This window comes from Epinephelus lanceolatus, chromosome 8 (assembly GCF_041903045.1).
Source record: "Epinephelus lanceolatus isolate andai-2023 chromosome 8, ASM4190304v1, whole genome shotgun sequence".
NCBI classification, from domain to species: Eukaryota; Metazoa; Chordata; class Actinopteri; order Perciformes; family Serranidae; genus Epinephelus; species Epinephelus lanceolatus.
The window spans coordinates 5,116,322-5,135,143 of record NC_135741.1 but is presented as its reverse complement, the minus strand read 5'-3'; the positions used below and the strand labels follow the sequence as shown (position 1 = coordinate 5,135,143).

Below are 18,822 nucleotides of genomic sequence, written 5' to 3'. Positions count from 1 at the left end.
AATAAATGAAATGAAATAAATGAGACATCCCTGCGTTGGTAGCGACATGTCGGAATGTCAACAGCAGAAACAGGAGGACACCTAGTGCGTAATATGTAGGTGTGAAAGGCCACTGACAAAGCGGCGATATGTGACGACTTGGGATGAAAATGTGTTGTATTCACACTGGCGCATGTGATGTTTACAAAAACAAACAGGTTTCGTGCTAAGGCAGTTAAATGTCAAGTCTTTATCCAACTATTAAATGTTTTATAATTGTATACACTTCAGGTCACAGTTAATAGCCTTAGTATGTAAAGAGAAGTTACACAAGTAATAGCAGGGTTCAAGTACAAAAAGTATTCCCTCTCTGTGATGCACAGGCTCTGCCCTAACATCAAGTAATTTATTTTGTAAATTCGTCAGATCATTCCTCAACAGATCTTCACACAACAGACTGTATGAGTCTTACAAAAATGCATGTACAACAGTTCCTATGATATTATTAAACAAATTAGCACCCCAAGAATAACGTTAAATACTTAACATAAAGCTACGTACATAACGCAAAGTTACTTTGGTTAGGTTTAGAAAAAGAAACTTTGTGACGACATACTTTAAATAACTCGAGGTTCACATTAGTTTAAAATGGTTGACACCGATCTCCTGGGGAGAGATCCGTGTTTGATCCACCTCTCATCACAACCTGCTTCTTTAAGTAGACTTCTGGTCTTTATACTACTTCCCTCTTTACTCACATTAGTGTATTGGTCTTGTGATCGCAGCCTTCTCACACACATGGGTCATACATAAATTACAGGCTCATGATTATGTGGGATTTTCAAATTGTGGTGGATTCATTTTACTTTTTACTTTAAGTTTTAAGTATGAAAAGTACATGAGAACCGCCTGCGTGCCTTAAAACGTTAGTGAAGATGGAGATGTCACTACTTTCCTCCATAGCGACTGACCATGCAAGGTGCTAGCTGCCCAGTGGTAGAAACTTAGGGTTCAGTGTCTTGCACAAGGACCAACCTTCGAAGTCACAGCCACCTGTATATAACCCAGATCATAACAAATTAATCTTGGTAAATATGGAGAAGTTTCCTCCATCTTTGCAAATGTTATTGTGGGATAAACATCCTTTCAGACCCCCTTCTCAACCTGTCACAGAATGTATCGTCTCTCTGTAATGCACAGATGTTGTGCTGCCCTCTGGAGCTGTGTGAGTCAAAGCATCCAACGCAATAACAGAAATTCACCACTGAATCTTTGCAGGGGATCAGAGGCTAATGAGGCCAGAGACCTGCACTTTGCTCTGCCTCATTTGATGATGGCAAGGTTTGTGGTCGGCCATTTTGTGTAATCAGACCTTTTCATCCAACCCGACAGTTAAATTATGGAGGCTGCTACCTTCTGACACCCGCGATGAGGGCAAGTTGTCAAGGGCAGCCATCTTTGCTGAGGGCAACGACTGAGATCTGATGTCGTTAAGCAACTGTGTATGTTTGTGTGTTTTCAGAAGTGTGTGCATGTTGCGTGTGAGTATGTGTGAGTGCAGATTCCAAAGACATGGGGACAGATGGAATGATTTCCAGTGTGTGTGTGTGTGTGAGACCTGTTCTCACTCTGACATCTATATGTAGTTCTGTCGACTGACACAAAGATAGTAAGTGTCTGCATCAATGGAGGTAACATGGAGAGAGCAATCTAACATACACACACAGGCACACACACACACACACTCAAAACATACAACATACAATCATTTTCTTTGTACTAAAGGTCCGAGCGCAGCATTAAAGTAAAATTCCAGTTTCTTTCAAACACAGCTGTACTCTCTGACTGGTGTTAGTCGATTGAAAACTACAGTGTGTTTTTTGTCATTTATTCTTGCAGTTCAGAAACTTGGAGGCACGAACCATTTTATCTCCTTTGCTGTACTTTTCTAGCACAAACACAGATGGATGAATACATGGAAAACTATCCAAATACCTCTAAAGCCAAAAACCTGCCAGCAGCTCTGAAAGCATGTTTTCTTTTAAATACACCATTTATCACAGCCAGAAACTGTGAAACTGAAAATATCGTCTGATTTTCAAACTGTTTGTGACAAACAGTCATGTCAAGGCAAAAATAACCAAATTTAAGATTAAAATTTTGATAATTCATGAAAATGCCTTCCCCCTACACGTCTCACCTAAAGTTTCGTTAAAAATAAACCAACTACTTCCTGGAAAAATCATTAATTTCTACACTCCTCAGGGCATCTGGGAGGCCATGAGTGACTCAGCTGAGACAAATAGTAATGTGATAAAAATTAAACTGAACTCCAGGCTGTGTTTACACAGAGCCGGGAGGAGACGACAAAAGGAATCGGGACAAAGACTAAACATACTTGAGCAAAAAAGTAAATGCAGCGTGACTCAGAAATGATATACAGCGCAGCAAGGTGTCAGTGTCTTGTTGGAGGATACATTCAGTAGTGACAATGACACACTCAGCTCCTGACAGTTTCTCAAGCTGGTCAGAGGAGGATTTTGAAGAGGACAAAGATCAATGCAACGACAAGTGAGTTTATATTATCATATCATCATTTTGTTTCTGTGGCTGCCCCAAATAGCGTCACCTGAAGAAGCAGACTTCTTTCTATATCATAAATATTACATTGTTATATTATTTCTTTTACATGTGACAACACAGGACCCTTTCACTTCAGGTGGACAGCCCTGCTCTGCTTCACCACCATCCTCCTCACCACAGATGAATTCTGTCTCAGCAAACACTTCAGTGTCAGGGCCTGAGCGGACAAATTGATGTGGTCTCAGCCGCAGAAGTGGTCGTAGTCGTGCAACACCAACTCCTTCCACATCCGCTCAAAGCCAAGCATGTGCTCTCTGCTCCTGTCAGCTGTCATTTTAGGCCGAATCAACACACCCTCCTCCACCCCATCCACTTCCAGTCACCTTATCCAGAGCCCACTCCTCATCACATCCAGATCCTCAGCTCCCTCTCCATCTCATCTCATCACCACCACCAGCATCTAGACTCCATGTAGGGGGATCCCTAATCTACTACGTCTTTACCACCCTCCTGGAATAGATGACATCACGGTGGGAAGTTCTGATTCACGGCATTATTACTGTGTTATACTGCAAAAACGATATGTTTGAGCTCTTCCTACTTCTAGCCATGATTGTGCTGTGTCCATAAAGGTGCAGGTCTTTATATTGCAGCCAAAATGAGCCCACGGTGGGTAGAAAAAGTCCAGAAACTGCTTGAAGTTCAGCATTAAATGTAGAGAAAAAGTATCCAAACAACAACAAAATCACTCACACACACACACACACTCAGAAACACACACACACAGTCTCCTGCTTCAACATGATATACATGAGCAGACAGCAGCTGCCCACCGGGCCAACCATGACTGCACATATACTCTACCTCACACAACACCCAGGTGTTCACCTGCGCTTGTTTCAATCAAACCCACAGGGACAAACACACACACACACACACACACACAGAAAAGAGACAGTGGCACATATGACCCACACAGCTGCCTGCCAGCTTTTTCCACAAAAACATCTACACAGTCGGACATGTGTACAAACCCATACGCGTAGACTCAGTGGCTGTGTGCTTTGAAATATCACCTTGAGTGTTGGATGATGGAAAGAGCTCTGATAACCTCTCATGCTGCAGGTATTACCTGACTAATGTTTAACATGAATCACTGGTTTGGGGTTTCAATTATTTTCAAGTCCAGTGTGTGGGATTTAGGGGGATATGCTGCCAGAAGGTGAATATAATATAATAAAAATGTTTTGTTTAGTCTAGAATCACCTGAAAATAAGAATCATAGTGTTTTCATCACCTTAATATGAGCTGAATATATCTACATATAGAGCAGGTCCTTGTCTATGGAGATTGCCATGTTGCTCTGCCATGTTTCTACAGTAACCCAGAAAGGACAGAAAACACTGGCTCTAGATGGGGCACGTTTTTACATAGGCCACTGTGGTTAGCAGCCTATTTGAAGATGAGAGTGCCAAGAAAACACACATTTCCTTAACAAGAAACTGCTTTGTTGAATGTTTAAATCATCTGTTCTGTTTGTTTTGGAGAGGAAAAGACCTCTGCAGATAATTCAGCCTCCGCTAAAAAACCTCCTGATATCTCGATCGGAAAAAAAGGTGAGCACACGTCTGGTAAAAATCTCCTGAAGGAATTTTAATCGGGAGAAGTTTCAACTGGTTGCCATTTGCAATCCTCACCGCTAGATGCCAGTGAATCCCCCTAAATCCTACACACTGTTCCATGAAAATAAAACTATGGTGAGGTTAAATCATTCAATAAAATTACCGCCCTGCCTCTGCACAAGTTTCTCTTACAGTTTACAACCACGTCCACCCATCGTCCCCCCAGCAGTACAGAAGATCTTTACAATCAGCACAGTTTCAAGGTGGACGCCCAAGATCAGTGTCACAATTTCAGTATCTGACCAAATGTCTCTCCTTCTGTTCCTGAGATATGATGAAGAGTAATGGCCAGAAAAGTGTTTAATGCAGAATAATATGATGTCAAAGCGAAGTTGACCTTTGTCTTTTTGGATATAAAATATTACTACATTATATTTCCCTATTCGGCATTTGTGTGAAGTTTTGACGTATGAATTCTTGAGTTATAGATAAAAACATTACGTGAGGTCAAAGTAACCTTGACCTTTGTCCTTTGACCACCGATATCAGAAAAAGCAAAGATAAATCCTCCAAAAGTATTGAGTTTACAGTGAAAATGTACATGTAATAGCAGCAAGTATTGGCGATTTTGTTTGATAAAGAAGTAAAGTTACGAACAAGACTGATCCTGAATAAGTTTCTCTAGATCAACGTACTGATTTATGGACTAAAAATTCAGCACCAGCATTGTTGGGCCGCAGACACGGAGTGAGAGAGTGACACAGTGGCTTGAGAAAAATCCTCACAACATCTAAAACATCTGTAAAAACCAATAGCCTTTGTATTTGTTTAGACTGGATCAATTATAGACGTATTGTTTGAAGTGTTTCATCCTCTTGGTGTGGACTGCTATATATAAAGACTTTATTAAGGACACAAGCAAGAGGTCCATAGTGACTAAAAAATACATAAAGACAGACAATAAAAACAACAATACAACAATACAATAAAAACGTACATCAATCACAGTCATAGCAGCCATTATCAACCAGATGTAGTCACGGAGGGACAGGCGTCAGGTAGGCTATCAGCCCTCACATACAGACTGGAGCGCCAGTGGCTCCACAGTCTTGAAGAGAACCGAAACGAGCTTTTCTTACCGTCACACAGGTACAATATGATGTCATTTCCTGAGGCCGACAGCCTGCACATAAATTTGTACATGAGATTGCGTATTACAGCAGAGCAGTTCGGCACCCCGACATTCACAAACATCTCGCTGGCACTGCACCAACGGGGAAGCTTTAAAAGCATCCTCATGGCATCATTATAGGCCACATTTAGTCTCTGCATGTTTTTTTTTGCTATAAACACGCCACAAATGGGCAGTGTACAGAGGAGTACAGTATGCTCTAAATAATGCTACCTTAACATGAGTAGTGCACATGCTAAACTTCCGTGCAAGCTGATTGGCCTGCAAGTAAAGCTTGCGACACTGCCTGTTAATATCTTTATCATCTGTCAGATCGTTTACAATATGATGGCCAAGATATTTCACCTCATTACATTCTTCAAGAACAGAACCAGATAAAAAGAAATCAGGGAGAACTAATTTCCTTTCACCTTTGCTTCTGACTATCATAATGTTACTCTTAGTTGCATTATATTTGATGTCAAAGTCAAAACCATATTGTGTACAGACTTTCAATAGCTGTTGTAAGCCAGCACTATATGGGCAAAAAATTACTAAATCATCAGCATACATAAGGTGATTGATTAACATAGAGCCAACCATGCACCCTGTATTACATACATTCAGCTGCTGCGACAAGTCATCCATATATACATTAAAAAGAAAAGGGGACAAAATTCCACCCTGTCTCACCCCATTACTGACTCAGAAAGGTTCTGACACAGTTTCCCCATTTTATGTGGAAGGTCTGATGAGCATACCAGTAGACAAGAATTCTTAAAATCCACGTGGGGACCCGTCTAACATGCGATTTATTAAACAATTGTTCATGATTGATGCGGTCGAAGGCCTTGGAGGCATCGATAAAACACATAAAAATAGTTGAGTTCTGTCTGTTGTATTTGTCTAAAATTTCTTTTAAGGCAAAAATGCACATGTCAGTGCCATGTTTCCGTTTAAAACCAAACTGGTTGTCACTTGTGATTATGTAATCTTCCAGCCTATTGAGAAGGATTTTCTCCACAACTTTAGATAAGATACTGGCTAATGCAATAGGCCTGTAGTTCTCTATACTGTTTATTTTGCCTGCTTTGTTTTTGATTACAGGCACTAACAAGACAGACATGATAGAGTCAGGCAGGATTTCATGGCTTAGTAAACCTGTCAGGCAGATAGCAAGTAAGATACAAAGTTTTTTGCTTGCATATTTTAAATGTTCAGCAGTTATCTTATCAGCTCCACGATTTATTGTCATCTAATCCTAAAATAGCAGAGTGAACCTCTTCTGAATTGATAACTATGTTCACATCTGTATCAGCAGTACCCACTTCAAATTGATTACTACCAACACAGTTAAATAATTCAAAGTAATGTTGTCGCCACATCTGGGATATTTTATCAGGATCACTAATCTCTTCAATATTCGATGGCAGAGTCATATTACAATTATTCATACATCTGACTTCCTTCCAGAAATTATTAACATTGTTGTTTTGCAACTTCTTAGCCAGTGAGTCAGATCTCATAGACTTCTCATATTTTTTAATAAATCGAAGAGCATATTTGAAATTTGCATGAGAACGTTTCTTCTCTTCAAATAGAGGCCCCCTGTTTGCCTCTACCTGATTCTACCCAAGCTTTGAATGTTTTTCTGGCTGTCCCATGAAGCTCTGCCACATAATCATTCCAGCCTGGTTTGACATTATATACCTTAGACTGAATTTTATACAATGGTTTTCTGGAAGTAAGAAGTGACTCCACAATAGAATCATAAAAGACACAAAGATCTTTCCTGTGTTGTGGGTTCTCACAGTTCACATTACAGCATCTTATTGCATCTTTGGGTAGCTCAATATTGCCCAGTACATTGTCTGTCATGATGGTATATTTATTCATGGCATTCTTAGTTAATTTACACCACTCCAGTTTTCCTGATATTGGGTAATTTCCCACAGTAGACACCATTGGTAATTTTTCCACATTCAAAGATATAGAAAAGGGTATATGATCGGCTATGGCATAACCATAACAGATTTCCATGGCTTCCAAGGAAGCATGTGCATCCGATGTACAAACACAATGGTCCAACCATAAGGTGGTATGCCAAGCTTCACTGATGTAACTAAAGCTGTTTTCAGGCAAAAGCACTTTGCTAGAGAGGGTTAAGCCTCCATCAGTACAGAATTGTATTAAATGTCTTGCAAACAAAGAGTTTTCATCAGAAATATCTGCATTCATGTCTCCCAAAACAAAGATGCTGCTGGAGGAATTATCTTGGATGAAGGAGTTAACAAAGGCTAATCTATTGAGGAATTCACCCTCATTTTGATAACACTCATGAGGCGTATAGATATTTAAGATAATAAACTTAGTGTCGTTGCAATTTATCTCTATTCCAATAGCCCAATCTACATCCACTCTGACTACTTTGATCACAGAATCATGTTTCTTTTTCCAGAGGATAGCCACTCCCCCAGGTATCCTTCCATGATTTCATTTTAAGCTGAGGTGGATACCCCAGCTCCATAGAAATCACAATGTAATGAATTTAGGCCTTCCAAGTCCTGCACTGCTAAAAATGTCTCTTGCACACACAGTACATCACAGTTCTCTAGGAGCCTGTCAACGATGAGTCAGATGATTTATCCTCAGCGCTATGACCAACACGAAGGCCCCGCGCGTTGTATGATACAACCCGGATTTTCAAGTCAGCTGTGTTATTGTCTGTGTTGCGTTCACTGACCATTGTCATGTATGGGGCTCCAGGCTGCGGCTCTCCCGATGCTGCTGCGTAACTGCTCCCTCAGCTCCAGATTCTCCTTTGGCAGGTGTAAGACGAGGCCGACGGGCCTCGTAGTAGCGTCGGACATACGTTCCTGCTGGCCAGAGTTGCGGGTCATACATCTCAGCCACTTCATTACATTCAGCGGTGATATGAAACGAGCTGAATCTGTTACGCGTCGAGTCGATTTTACGACAAGTAACTGACCTGCCCAATTTCACAATCAAATAGTCATGTAGAGTGTCAGAGTCAAGGTTAGGGCAGAATCATGTTGCAAACACACTAACCAACTTGGTTTTAACCACTTGGACATTACTTACATTCCCAGTGCCAACTACTGCCATATTCTTCCTCTCGCGTTTTGGTTGTGGCTTGGGAAACCCAGGAGCTGTCTTTAAACGCCGGCCTCCTCTTACAACAGTGCTCCACTGAGATTGATTTTGTGGCGGAGCACTCACTGCCGCTGTGTCTCGAGTTGTTTGTGGTGCTTCAGCCACACTCGTCTCTTCCACCACACCTGCTCCAGTGGTGTGTTCAGGGCCCGCAGGTTCGTGGGTCTTCTCCAGCGCTGTAACGCGCTGCACAGCGTCCACAGTAACCGCTTGCAGATCCTCGCACACATTCACTTGAGCATCAAGAGCCCCCTTCGCACTGGAGATATCTCTGTTGAGCTGCTCAATCCTGCCAAGCAGAGCCGATACGTCGATGCTGCCACTTGTAACAGGCGGGAGATCATCCAAGTAATGAGACACAAATCTTGGGATGTCTTCCCCGCTCTCGTTGAGAACTTTCAGGCATGTCTTTATATTGTTTATATCCTTCTGAGGACCTTTGTGTGTCACACAGCGTTGTGTTGTTCTTGGACACACTTCAAAGAGAAGTCGTTTGGACTCCTCTATCCACTCAGACGGGAAATTGTTTGAGGCCAGCATAACAATCTCATCCTGACTCAATGTCCTCATTTTGATCACAAGAAAGTTCAGAAATTTGTCTTCCACTATCAGTTTTCCATCGATAGTTTTGAAAATCTGTGGCTTTAAACGAGAGCAAACTTTATTACCTGCCAGCACTCGCATTGCTGCGTGTGCCATGCTGCCTGTCTCCTGTCTCCTTTTCAGAGCTATAGAAACAGTGGTCTATTATTCCTGACTGGGTTTACAGGAATGGCTGAAAATGTGCTGTCACTGAACTGGAAGTCTGAGCTGTTGAGGGTTCTCAGCTCTTTCAGACAATACAATCTCACGTAAGTCCTTTTCAACAAGAGCAGGCTAAGAGTGAAAGCAAGGCTTACTACAAAGATATCACATCAAAAGCTGTTAAGTCGTGAAAGACTTACACCAAGTAAAAACATGTGCGTGGGATCATTTCAACTTCTTTCCAATGCAGATGATCTTGTTTCAAGAATTTTCCAGAAGCTAGTGACAGTTTGGCAGCCTGCCTTGGTTCTGGAAGATTCCTGAAACGTGTTAACTCACTTCCACAAGAGTTCAGTTCCTGTTTCTCTTACCTTATGATGACGTACATGACCAGGAAGTTTCCCACCAGGCCGATGACGCAGACAATCATGTAGACGACCACGATGGTGACCCTGACCCCCGTTGGCAGTAAGGCGTCGGTTACGTTGTCTAAGCAGCTGAAGTTGTTCTGGAAGAGCGAGTCGTTGTAGAGCTGCAGGTGACCCAGCTCGTCCAGCAGGAAGTCCTCCGGGAAATCCATCTCTGACCAAGAGCGAGGGGGAGTTCACACCCACCTGATGGAAGAAGGAAGTGAGGTCAGACAAGAGAGTCAACGTGTCGTAATTTGAAACTAGAGATGCACTCGTTTCAATTTTCTTTGACGATCCAGATTTTTTCTAAAGTCTGACCTGCAGATTCCGATTTTGGTTGTTTACAATTCAGTTTCTTTCTATCATCTTTCTATATTGCATGGTTTTAAAAGGTTACCACCTATCAATCTCTGTTTGACCATTTGTTTTTCTGAATAAGGAAACGCTGGTTAATGGGCATATCATCATCCATTTTGTATTCCAGTCATTATTAGTAGTGAGTTCTTGCCCCACATGAAGGAGCTGAAGCACTGTGGGATCTTGTTCACAAGTAGGGGCAAGACGGAGATCAACAAGTCGATTAGTGCAGCACACAGATGCTGGACTGGACTGGATGGGGGTGAAGCTCAACCCTCATCTATGGTTATGAGCTTTGAATGCTAAATAAGATCACGCACACACAAGCAGCTGAAACAAGTGTCCTTTACAGGGGTGTCGCCCTCAGGGTCACAGTGAGACCCTCAGAAGGTGAGAAGAGTGGAATTACTGCTTGTTAACACCACAAGGAGCCAGTTGAGGATGATTATCATCATTATTAGATGCCTCTTTGGATACATTCCTGCAGAGGTACGCACATCCACCTGAGAGGAGACCCCAGGGCACAACCATGCTGGATGGATTAAACCCCATCTAGTGGCTACACCTTCGGTTCCCCCAGAGAGAGCTGGAAGAACTCCTGGGCTACCTTTCTTAGCATGTTTCCACTGGGACCAGGACTTGGATAAGAGTCAGGAAATGGATGTGATGTCTGAGAGAACGGTGTCCAACCATGTTGAACATAATTAACATTATTAACGTGTTTTGAGTAGTTTTTTTGGACAACAGTGAAGGTTGATGTACTGAAACAGAGACAGGTTATGTCCGGCTTTAGCTGCACACTCTATACTCTCTGTCTCTGCTACACACCGCCATGTGAGCTGCAGCAGCAACACATCAAAATGCTGCCACGAACCAGCCCCCCTCCTTTTCTCTCTCTGCCTGATCATGAATATTCATCAAATCAAAACAGCAAAGTAACTCTGCTGTGCTGCTGAATTTCCCCGGGGTTACTGCCAGGCTCAATACACACGGGTTATATATGCTCTAATATCTCTTTCTTCTCTCATCCCTCCATCCTTTCCTCATCTCTACCTCCCTCTCTGTTGACATATCTTTTTCTGTTCCTCCTCTCCTTCTCACATCCAGTGTCCATATCTAAGGCACATTGTGTTTCGTTTGACGGGTTCGATCTCTGCTGCAGTGTGTGTGTGTGTGTGTGTGTGTGCGTGCATGTGTTGCTGTGTGTGTTTTGGCTGCCTGAACGTTGATGAACAAGCAGTTAAACTTAGAGCCTGAAGTGTGTGTCCATGTAAGGCTGTAGTGGCACTCTGGGTGGGCCACTGTACCAATTCTAGTACGTGTGAGAGGATAAAGCAGCACTAATGAGACTGATGTTATTGTTACTGATCCTGCATGCAGCAGAGTGCAGTGCATATAGGAAAGTGAAGCTACAGTGACTGGTTTTAACACTTGAAATGCTGTGCTAACTGAGTGTTCTAAGTCATTACAGTCACTGTGTGTCCACCCAAATGTTGTCAAATTTTAAGCAAAGTTCCTGAAAATAAAATGTGGACGAGTACAGTAATGAGGATGCAACAAGATGCCAGAATTAATCCAGCAGCAGTAACGCTGATTCTCTCGGGCATTTCATTACTGTTTCCAACCTCGGATGGCATTTGTGTTATTTTAATAAATTAATTTGTCTTCTCTGATTCATGCATGTTGTCGTGTGGTGTTTTTATCAGCTGCTCAGGCGATAGACAGCGTGGGCGACTCACGACAAGGTTCACTGGCTGGGTTCAAATTGGGGACGTTCAGGTCAGCCGTCCCTGTTCTTTTTATTCTGTCAGTTTGGGGTCTCTCTGCTGAGTCATATGACACAGCAGGACAGCTCTGTCTGCAGTGGAAGTAGCGATGTAAATGTAAAGGTATTCAGACAGGTTATACTGAAAGTACATAACAGAGTGACTTTGTTGCAGGATTGTGTTCGGAACTGTGTTACACTCAAATAATTTAATCTGAATGCTGCTGAAACAAAAGTTATCTAACTTTGAAATTCAGCTCAGCTCAGTTGTAAAACTTTGGCACTCAGCAGAGATGGGACCAAGTCACGTTAAGTCCTAAGTTAAGACTGACAAGTCCCAAGTCCTTAACCTCGTAGTTTTGACCCCTTAACAAGTCATATTATGCTCTTCACCAAAGCAAATGCCATTTCAACAACAGAGTTAAGGCCAAAACACAATGGTGACAAACGGCGCGCGTCAAAACATATGGCCCTATTATTTTCAATGTACAACCCAACATCGGCAGCAAAACTCATGTTGGCCTGGACATGCTGCCCCGAGGCACTTTACGCCGCTATCCTAATTCCAGCCTCCCCACCCGCAGAATTAAATGCATTTTTCCCCCACTGGCTCTCTGTTTGTAGCCTTTATACCAGCTTGTGTGTGACAAAGATGAAGACAGACTCGTTGTTGAGGTCAAGACATATTTCAAGTGAAACGACCCACAATCCCGTCATTACAAAGACAATAGCCAAAAAGATATTGCCTGGTGAGTCATAGCTCTGGAGATCGGCTCCTCAGGTTAGAGATGAAATTTAATTAGGGACTGTCCACGCATTATTTTAAGCTTATGCAAAGGTGGAGGAAGTACAGATCTTTCAGTGAAAGAAGTATTAACTTTAACGTGTGTCACATGCCATGCTGCCACGCTGCTGCGCCATATCTCATGTTGGAAAAATCAGAGTCCAAACAGAATAAAAATGCCTCATATAACCACCCCAGTCGGAAGAGACTGGCCCGACTGGAGGGAATCAGACTGAGGGGGGTGATGTAAACCTTTTGATTATTTATTCAATAGAAAAATATTTGCACCTAATAACCATGTAAACACTTGACCTAATTATTTCTCTGTGGCTGGAATTTATATATTCTTTCTGTTTGCCCACCTGGGGGCAACATTAGATGACTCAGTGTGGTGCACATGGCACAACAGCTGTTTTTACGCGCCTCCCTCTGCACATAATATTTGGTGCTTTGCTAGTGCTACCTTTTTATGTGACTGTTCTGATTAATGAATGCATTATTTGATTTTAAATCAGTAGCCCTTTTACATGTTGTTAGAGGCTGAATTGTGGAGTTTCTGGACATAGTCGTCTAATGCAACAAATAGAAATAGCCTGCATATGAGATGTTTCGGGAACATCGGTAAATTGTAGCATCTACTGATGTAGACGTCATATGTTTCGGGGACGTCTGTAATTTGTAGCTGAAGATAACTACTAGGGTTACACTTAACTTATTAATAAATTGTAAAACCACTTCTTATTCTATATTTTATGTATTGAATGAATTAAATTTTCTCAGTAAGGTTGGGAGAGAAAGACTTCTTCTCTTAGATCTTTGGCAGATTACACGCCTCACAGCGGGCAGAACTGGGGCATGTAAACACGTCTTATTGGATCACTTTGTTTGGGTCCTGGTGAATAGTCAAGTTGACTTCGATCGGGTTGAAGAAATATTGTCGGTGTAACCGCAGCTAATGAGACTCAGTAACAAAGAATTCCCACAGCGAGGTCATTAGGAACATACACAGTAAATTTCCGAGAAAATCCACAGAGAGGGAGCGTCAGGGTGGAGTGATGTTACAAGTGGACAAAAAAGCATTAAGTACTGTGGGATAAATATACAGAAAAGATCAGCATGTTTCAGAAGAACCTTTGTGCTGGATACCTGCAGGCTCCCCCGCCCCCTCAGAGGAAACATGTAACACAAACAGCTGTTAATAAGCTCATACAGTTCAGGTAAACTGTGGAGGAAGATCTAGTCTCTGCTTATTTTCAGCCTTTCAGCTTGTTCACGGTTGACAAAATGGTCACAGTTACATAAAAAGACATGATGCTGGTCTCTGTTTTGTCTCTGTTGCAGCTAATGGACGGACTGCACTGCTTCTGTGTCTACTGTCGCAATAAGCAGCCTGTTGTGGACTGATGCTAACACTGCATGCTGCACAGATCGGCATCTTGCCATACTGTGTAGCTGACTGAATCCCAAGAATGGGGAAAAAGTACTCAAGAGTACTTGTTCTAGAGATGGAAATAACAACACACTGTACCAGAAGGTGTGCTTGGCTGAGACATGGAACGACTTTACTCTAGGTCTAGAAAGAAAGGAGTGAAAGAAAATGAAAACAGCTGTGAGGCACAAAATGCCTCTGGACTGTCAAGTTTGCTGTGGTGGATAATCACCTCTGTTGCTTATACAAGTAAAATACACAGAAACATCTTCCTTTCTCACAGAAGACATACAGCAGACAGTGAGGCGGCAATAGAGGGTGCTAAGGTGCTGCCCCTCCATTCCCCACATCCTAGGCCTGGGGTCGGAAAACTTTACTATCAAAAGAGCCATTCTCGGCCAACAAAAAAGAAAATGTGTGGAGCTGCAAAAAATATTTGAGCCTTATAATGAAGGTAACATCATCTATTAAGTCTAAATAAGTCTATCAACATTACTAATAGGTGTAATGTTGTTGAGCTATTTTGCTGTCTCTGTCAAGTAGCTGTGACTTCCGGTGTTAGACACCGACGAAAAAAAAGCCATCCTTTCACGTCAGCATGATACGCAGCCAGTCGCCATTATTGATAAACAGCACCCAGCAGCATCAGGGGCAAACGTGGAAGGACAACGACGAAAGTTAAGGCGGCGGAAGTCTGAGTAGGGCGGGTCCAAGTAGTTGTGGGTGGGTCCAACGACCAACGACTTTCACCTGGGAGGCAGGTGTTTGTTTCCCCGATCGTTATAAAGCCAAAACCTGTGTTTTTGTCCAAAACCCAACCATTTGTGTGTGTTGGCTAAATGTAGCCACATTTTTCTTGCTGAAGGAAAAAAGAGTTGGTGCTGTACTGTTGTAGTGCCTTTATTTTGAAAGAGACTGTATGCAAACTGTACATTTCCTGTAAAAACATAAGTGTACTTTGAAAACAGACCACGCATGTAAGAGGCTCAAGTTGACACGACGTCCCAGAATGACAACAACATCATATCTCGACATGGAGAGTCCATGACCAAATGTCGATATGTGACGAGGTCGGAGTGAGAATGTGTTGAAAGAACAGTCTACCGCTTTCCTTACAAAACAAACCAGTGTGAGTTGTAGCAGTAAAACAAGATGACTAGACATCATCTGCAAATTACAGAGTCTGTAGTACTCATTGCATTACCTGTAAGTTTGGCAATTTATTGGAGAATGAAATTACGACAGGACAAAAATGTAAGCCAACAGACTACAAAGGTAGAAAAGGGACGTGTGTGTTTGTCTATAATGTTAAGTAAATAAACGATGGGTTGGGTTGGCAATAAAACTACAAGACACTTTCATCACCAGTGTGAGTACTTCTCTTTTTCAAGGACCTCCCTCTTGTTAACTGAATATCAACTCTACACCCTGAATTATAAGAGTATAATAATATATATTACTATAGTTTTATACCCCGGGAGATTGTAGCTTTTGGGCACTAGCAGGCACTGTGTCTCATTCTGTGCTGCGCCCAAATTGAATTCATTGTTTCTCACCTCATTAAACTGTTTGATGTAACTGCTGTGTAGCCTTTAGCCAAAAATCCAAAATTCATTTCAATAAAATAAAACATAAAAATCTATTCATCTACTTTTATATATTTTGTTTCATTAAAACAAATGTTAATTCAGCTCAGCTAATTCAAACAAAGGCGTTTTCGTTTATCTAAATACACTGGTGTGATATCGTAGTACGTGTTTGCTTGATTTTTGGTACAGCTCCCCCTGGAGAAAAAAGCACCACTGCAGTGGAGGATGCCAGGATGATTATTCAGCTGTATGAGCAAACTTTCTGCTCTTAAATTAAGCAGCAGGTTACTTTGCTGTGACCGCAGGCTGACATACACCTCTACTGCTGACACACCTAGATGACAGATACACAGTTTTGCACCGTGCTTTTTATGGACTTTTGTTCAAGTTTAATGAGGATATGAAGGGTCCACTGGATTCTCTAATGTCACAGGCTCTTCTTTCTATTCTGTTTGTGCAGCTGCTGCAAACAGTTTATCAAATATGACCACAACTTAGATCTTTGCTCCCTTAGCTGATGATGAACCGCTCTGCTAGGATCTCTGTCAACAAACACACTTTGTACCTGACTAGTTATTGTGTAAATGATCCTTTTATGTGGGATTAGTTACAAGTCATTGGTCATTACTGGAAAATGTCACATCTCTGGCACCACAGTGCTCCTCACAAATATGCTTTCATCTTTAATAAGCAGTGAGAGGTCTTTCTGCATGACTACATTCATCTGCAGAGAGACAACAGCACTGGAGACTCAGAAGAGTTGAACGACATCCATTATTTGTTAAGATGACTATTGCTGTTCTCAGTTCCTATTTGTTTTATACATGGGGTAATTGGTTATCAGGTATTTAGGAGTGCATGTTGTGGAGAGTTAACTTCGGTAATAGTTTGATTAGTGATGGATTAGTATAGTTTGGGATTGAGGCGAGATAAGCATGTTGCTTCTTCCTACTTCTTTTCAGACACGAAATGTTGATTTATGTTTCTCATTGTACGTCTGCTCATGATTTATTGTTTGTCTCTGTTTTGTAGGTTTTTTTCTACGATATATTCTATTTTATTTTGTTTTTTAAACATTTCAAATAAATAAATCAAATCAAAAGCTGAACCTTGAAGCCAACAGGGAAATTAAAAGGTAAAGGTGCTCAGACTGATAGAAAGTTGAAGATGTGCAGGTTCATGAAGAGTGAGCAAACTTCATCCACTGGCGGATGATGATGATGATGATGATGATGATGATGAGTGAGGCACAGTCAAAACCTTACAAGCAAGTAACTGAACTTCAAATATTCACATTTATTTGTCTGTATTTAATATTAGTTCAAAAACTCAGTGACTAAAACTGTGACTTTGAGTCAGTTGCCTCTGTTTTATTATTAAATAAGGACTGCTTTTCTTCCATTAAAAGTTTCTTCTAATAAAACTACAACACACTGCAGATGTATGGAAGTCTCTCTAACCTAAAAACAGATCTTAGCACTAACTGAGGTTTGTAATTTTGAGAATGTTGGGACAAAATTGTGTACAGCAGATGTTTCGAGGACAAGGAACACATTTTTCACACAATATGCACGAGAAGCTCCTTCCTCACACCCCTCAAAGTTGCTCGCTCTTCATTTATGTCTCTCGCATGTAAACTTCACCTGACAGCAAAACGCCATTGGGTTGGACCAACATGTGAGCCGTCATTCTGTCAGATTCCACCCTTTACGTCACAAACTTTCAGGTAAATTAAAGCTTGATGATAATATAGATATGTCTCACTGAAATCTGTAGACTATAAATTGTCTTCAAGGATCCACTGATGTTGTTAAATTCTTCAAAATCTGTCAAACACAGTGAGACTTTACTGATCTGTGTGAGGGCTCCTAAAACTAGGCTTGGATTTGTTGTCTGCAGTTTTGTCACTAACAAACTTCCATACAGATCTGCTGCAAAGTATCTGAGTAGTAACACCAGAGTCACACACACAAACAACACATTAACACACACAGTTAAACACACAATGAGAAAGTGATGCAAGAAAACACATAACCATTACCTCCACTCCAAACCTGATTCAAATTAAGACCCCCAAATGCACCACACACACAATCAGCAGCCCCTGATGCTCCTTAATCAGAGCAGGTGTTTGAAGTGAACTTAAATGCACCAAACTTTCACGTCTCTACCCTGCAGTGTCACTTAAACACACCACAAGATGAACCAAGTAGAAAAATGCACCGCTCGCACAGCCAACAAACATTCTGCACCATAAATGCGCAGATACAACAGTTTAAATTACAAGTACGTCACGCACGCGCCGCGCCACGCGCCATCAGTATCTATACAGTGTGTTATGGCAACCCTACAGCTGAGGCAGCTCAACATAAACACAGCGACACACTGCAGACGGACACAGGCGCGTTTTCTCACGCAGTGCGCACTGAGGTGCTCCAGGACTCCGACGCATTCATCTACATACATGCATATAAATACATATATATGTGTGGTTGCACTGTTGCAGCAGGCTGTGTGATATCTGTACCTTTGTGGTGGCAGCAGCTCCACAGCTCCCCGCAGACCGCCCCGAGGAAGTTGTTGTGTTTCCCCCCTCTGCGTTACTCCGCACTGCCTCGCTGTCTCTGCGCGCTCTCTGTCGCTCTTGGTTTGGTGTCTTTAGATTCGCAGTTTCCTCCCGCTGTCAGCACCAAGAAGCAGCCGCTGTCAAAATCCCAAACCTGCCGTCAGTGTGTCCGTCCGTCCAGGAGAGAGAAACACCGTCTCACCTCCACTCAGCATAAACTGGCAGGCAGAGAGAGGGGGGGAGGTGGGGGAGAGAGGACAGGAGAGGAGAGGAGGAGAGGAGAGGAGGGGTCTGCTGGAATAAAGATGCAGCCAGCCCCTGCGCTTTCTTCTTCGTTTCCTCTCTCTCTCTCTCTCTCTCTCTTTCTCTCTCTCTCTCTCTCGGACAGATCGATGAGGTCTGCACTCCCCTCCACCCTCTCCTCCATCTCCATCCTCCGCACCTCCAACCCATCATGTATGTGTATTTGGATCGAGAAGCTGCTCCTCGTGTGTGTGTGTGTGTGTGTATCCTGACAGTGTTATACATAAAGCACGTGCAACCATTTGTGTATACAGTGTGTATGTGTGTGTGTGTGTGTGTTACAACGTCTTAGAGGAGGGCGACATGGCCCTAAAATAATATCACGATATTTCAGGGTATTTTTGCA

At 42.2% G+C, this 18,822-nt stretch overlaps 1 protein-coding gene across 1 annotated transcript in view; it reads right to left on the bottom strand.

Moving 5' to 3' along the window:
* oprl1 (opiate receptor-like 1) overlaps positions 1-18,496 on the bottom strand; it is a 167,820-nt gene extending 149,324 nt beyond the window's left edge. Inside the window, exons 1-2 of the mRNA XM_033629727.2 lie at positions 18,135-18,496; positions 9,645-9,887 (exon numbers count right to left, since the gene is read on the bottom strand). Coding sequence (XP_033485618.1) covers positions 9,645-9,853 — 209 coding nt within the window. The 5' untranslated portion in view covers positions 9,854-9,887; positions 18,135-18,496. The remainder of the gene's footprint in view (positions 1-9,644; positions 9,888-18,134) is intronic.
* Positions 18,497-18,822: the final 326 nt, after the last annotated feature.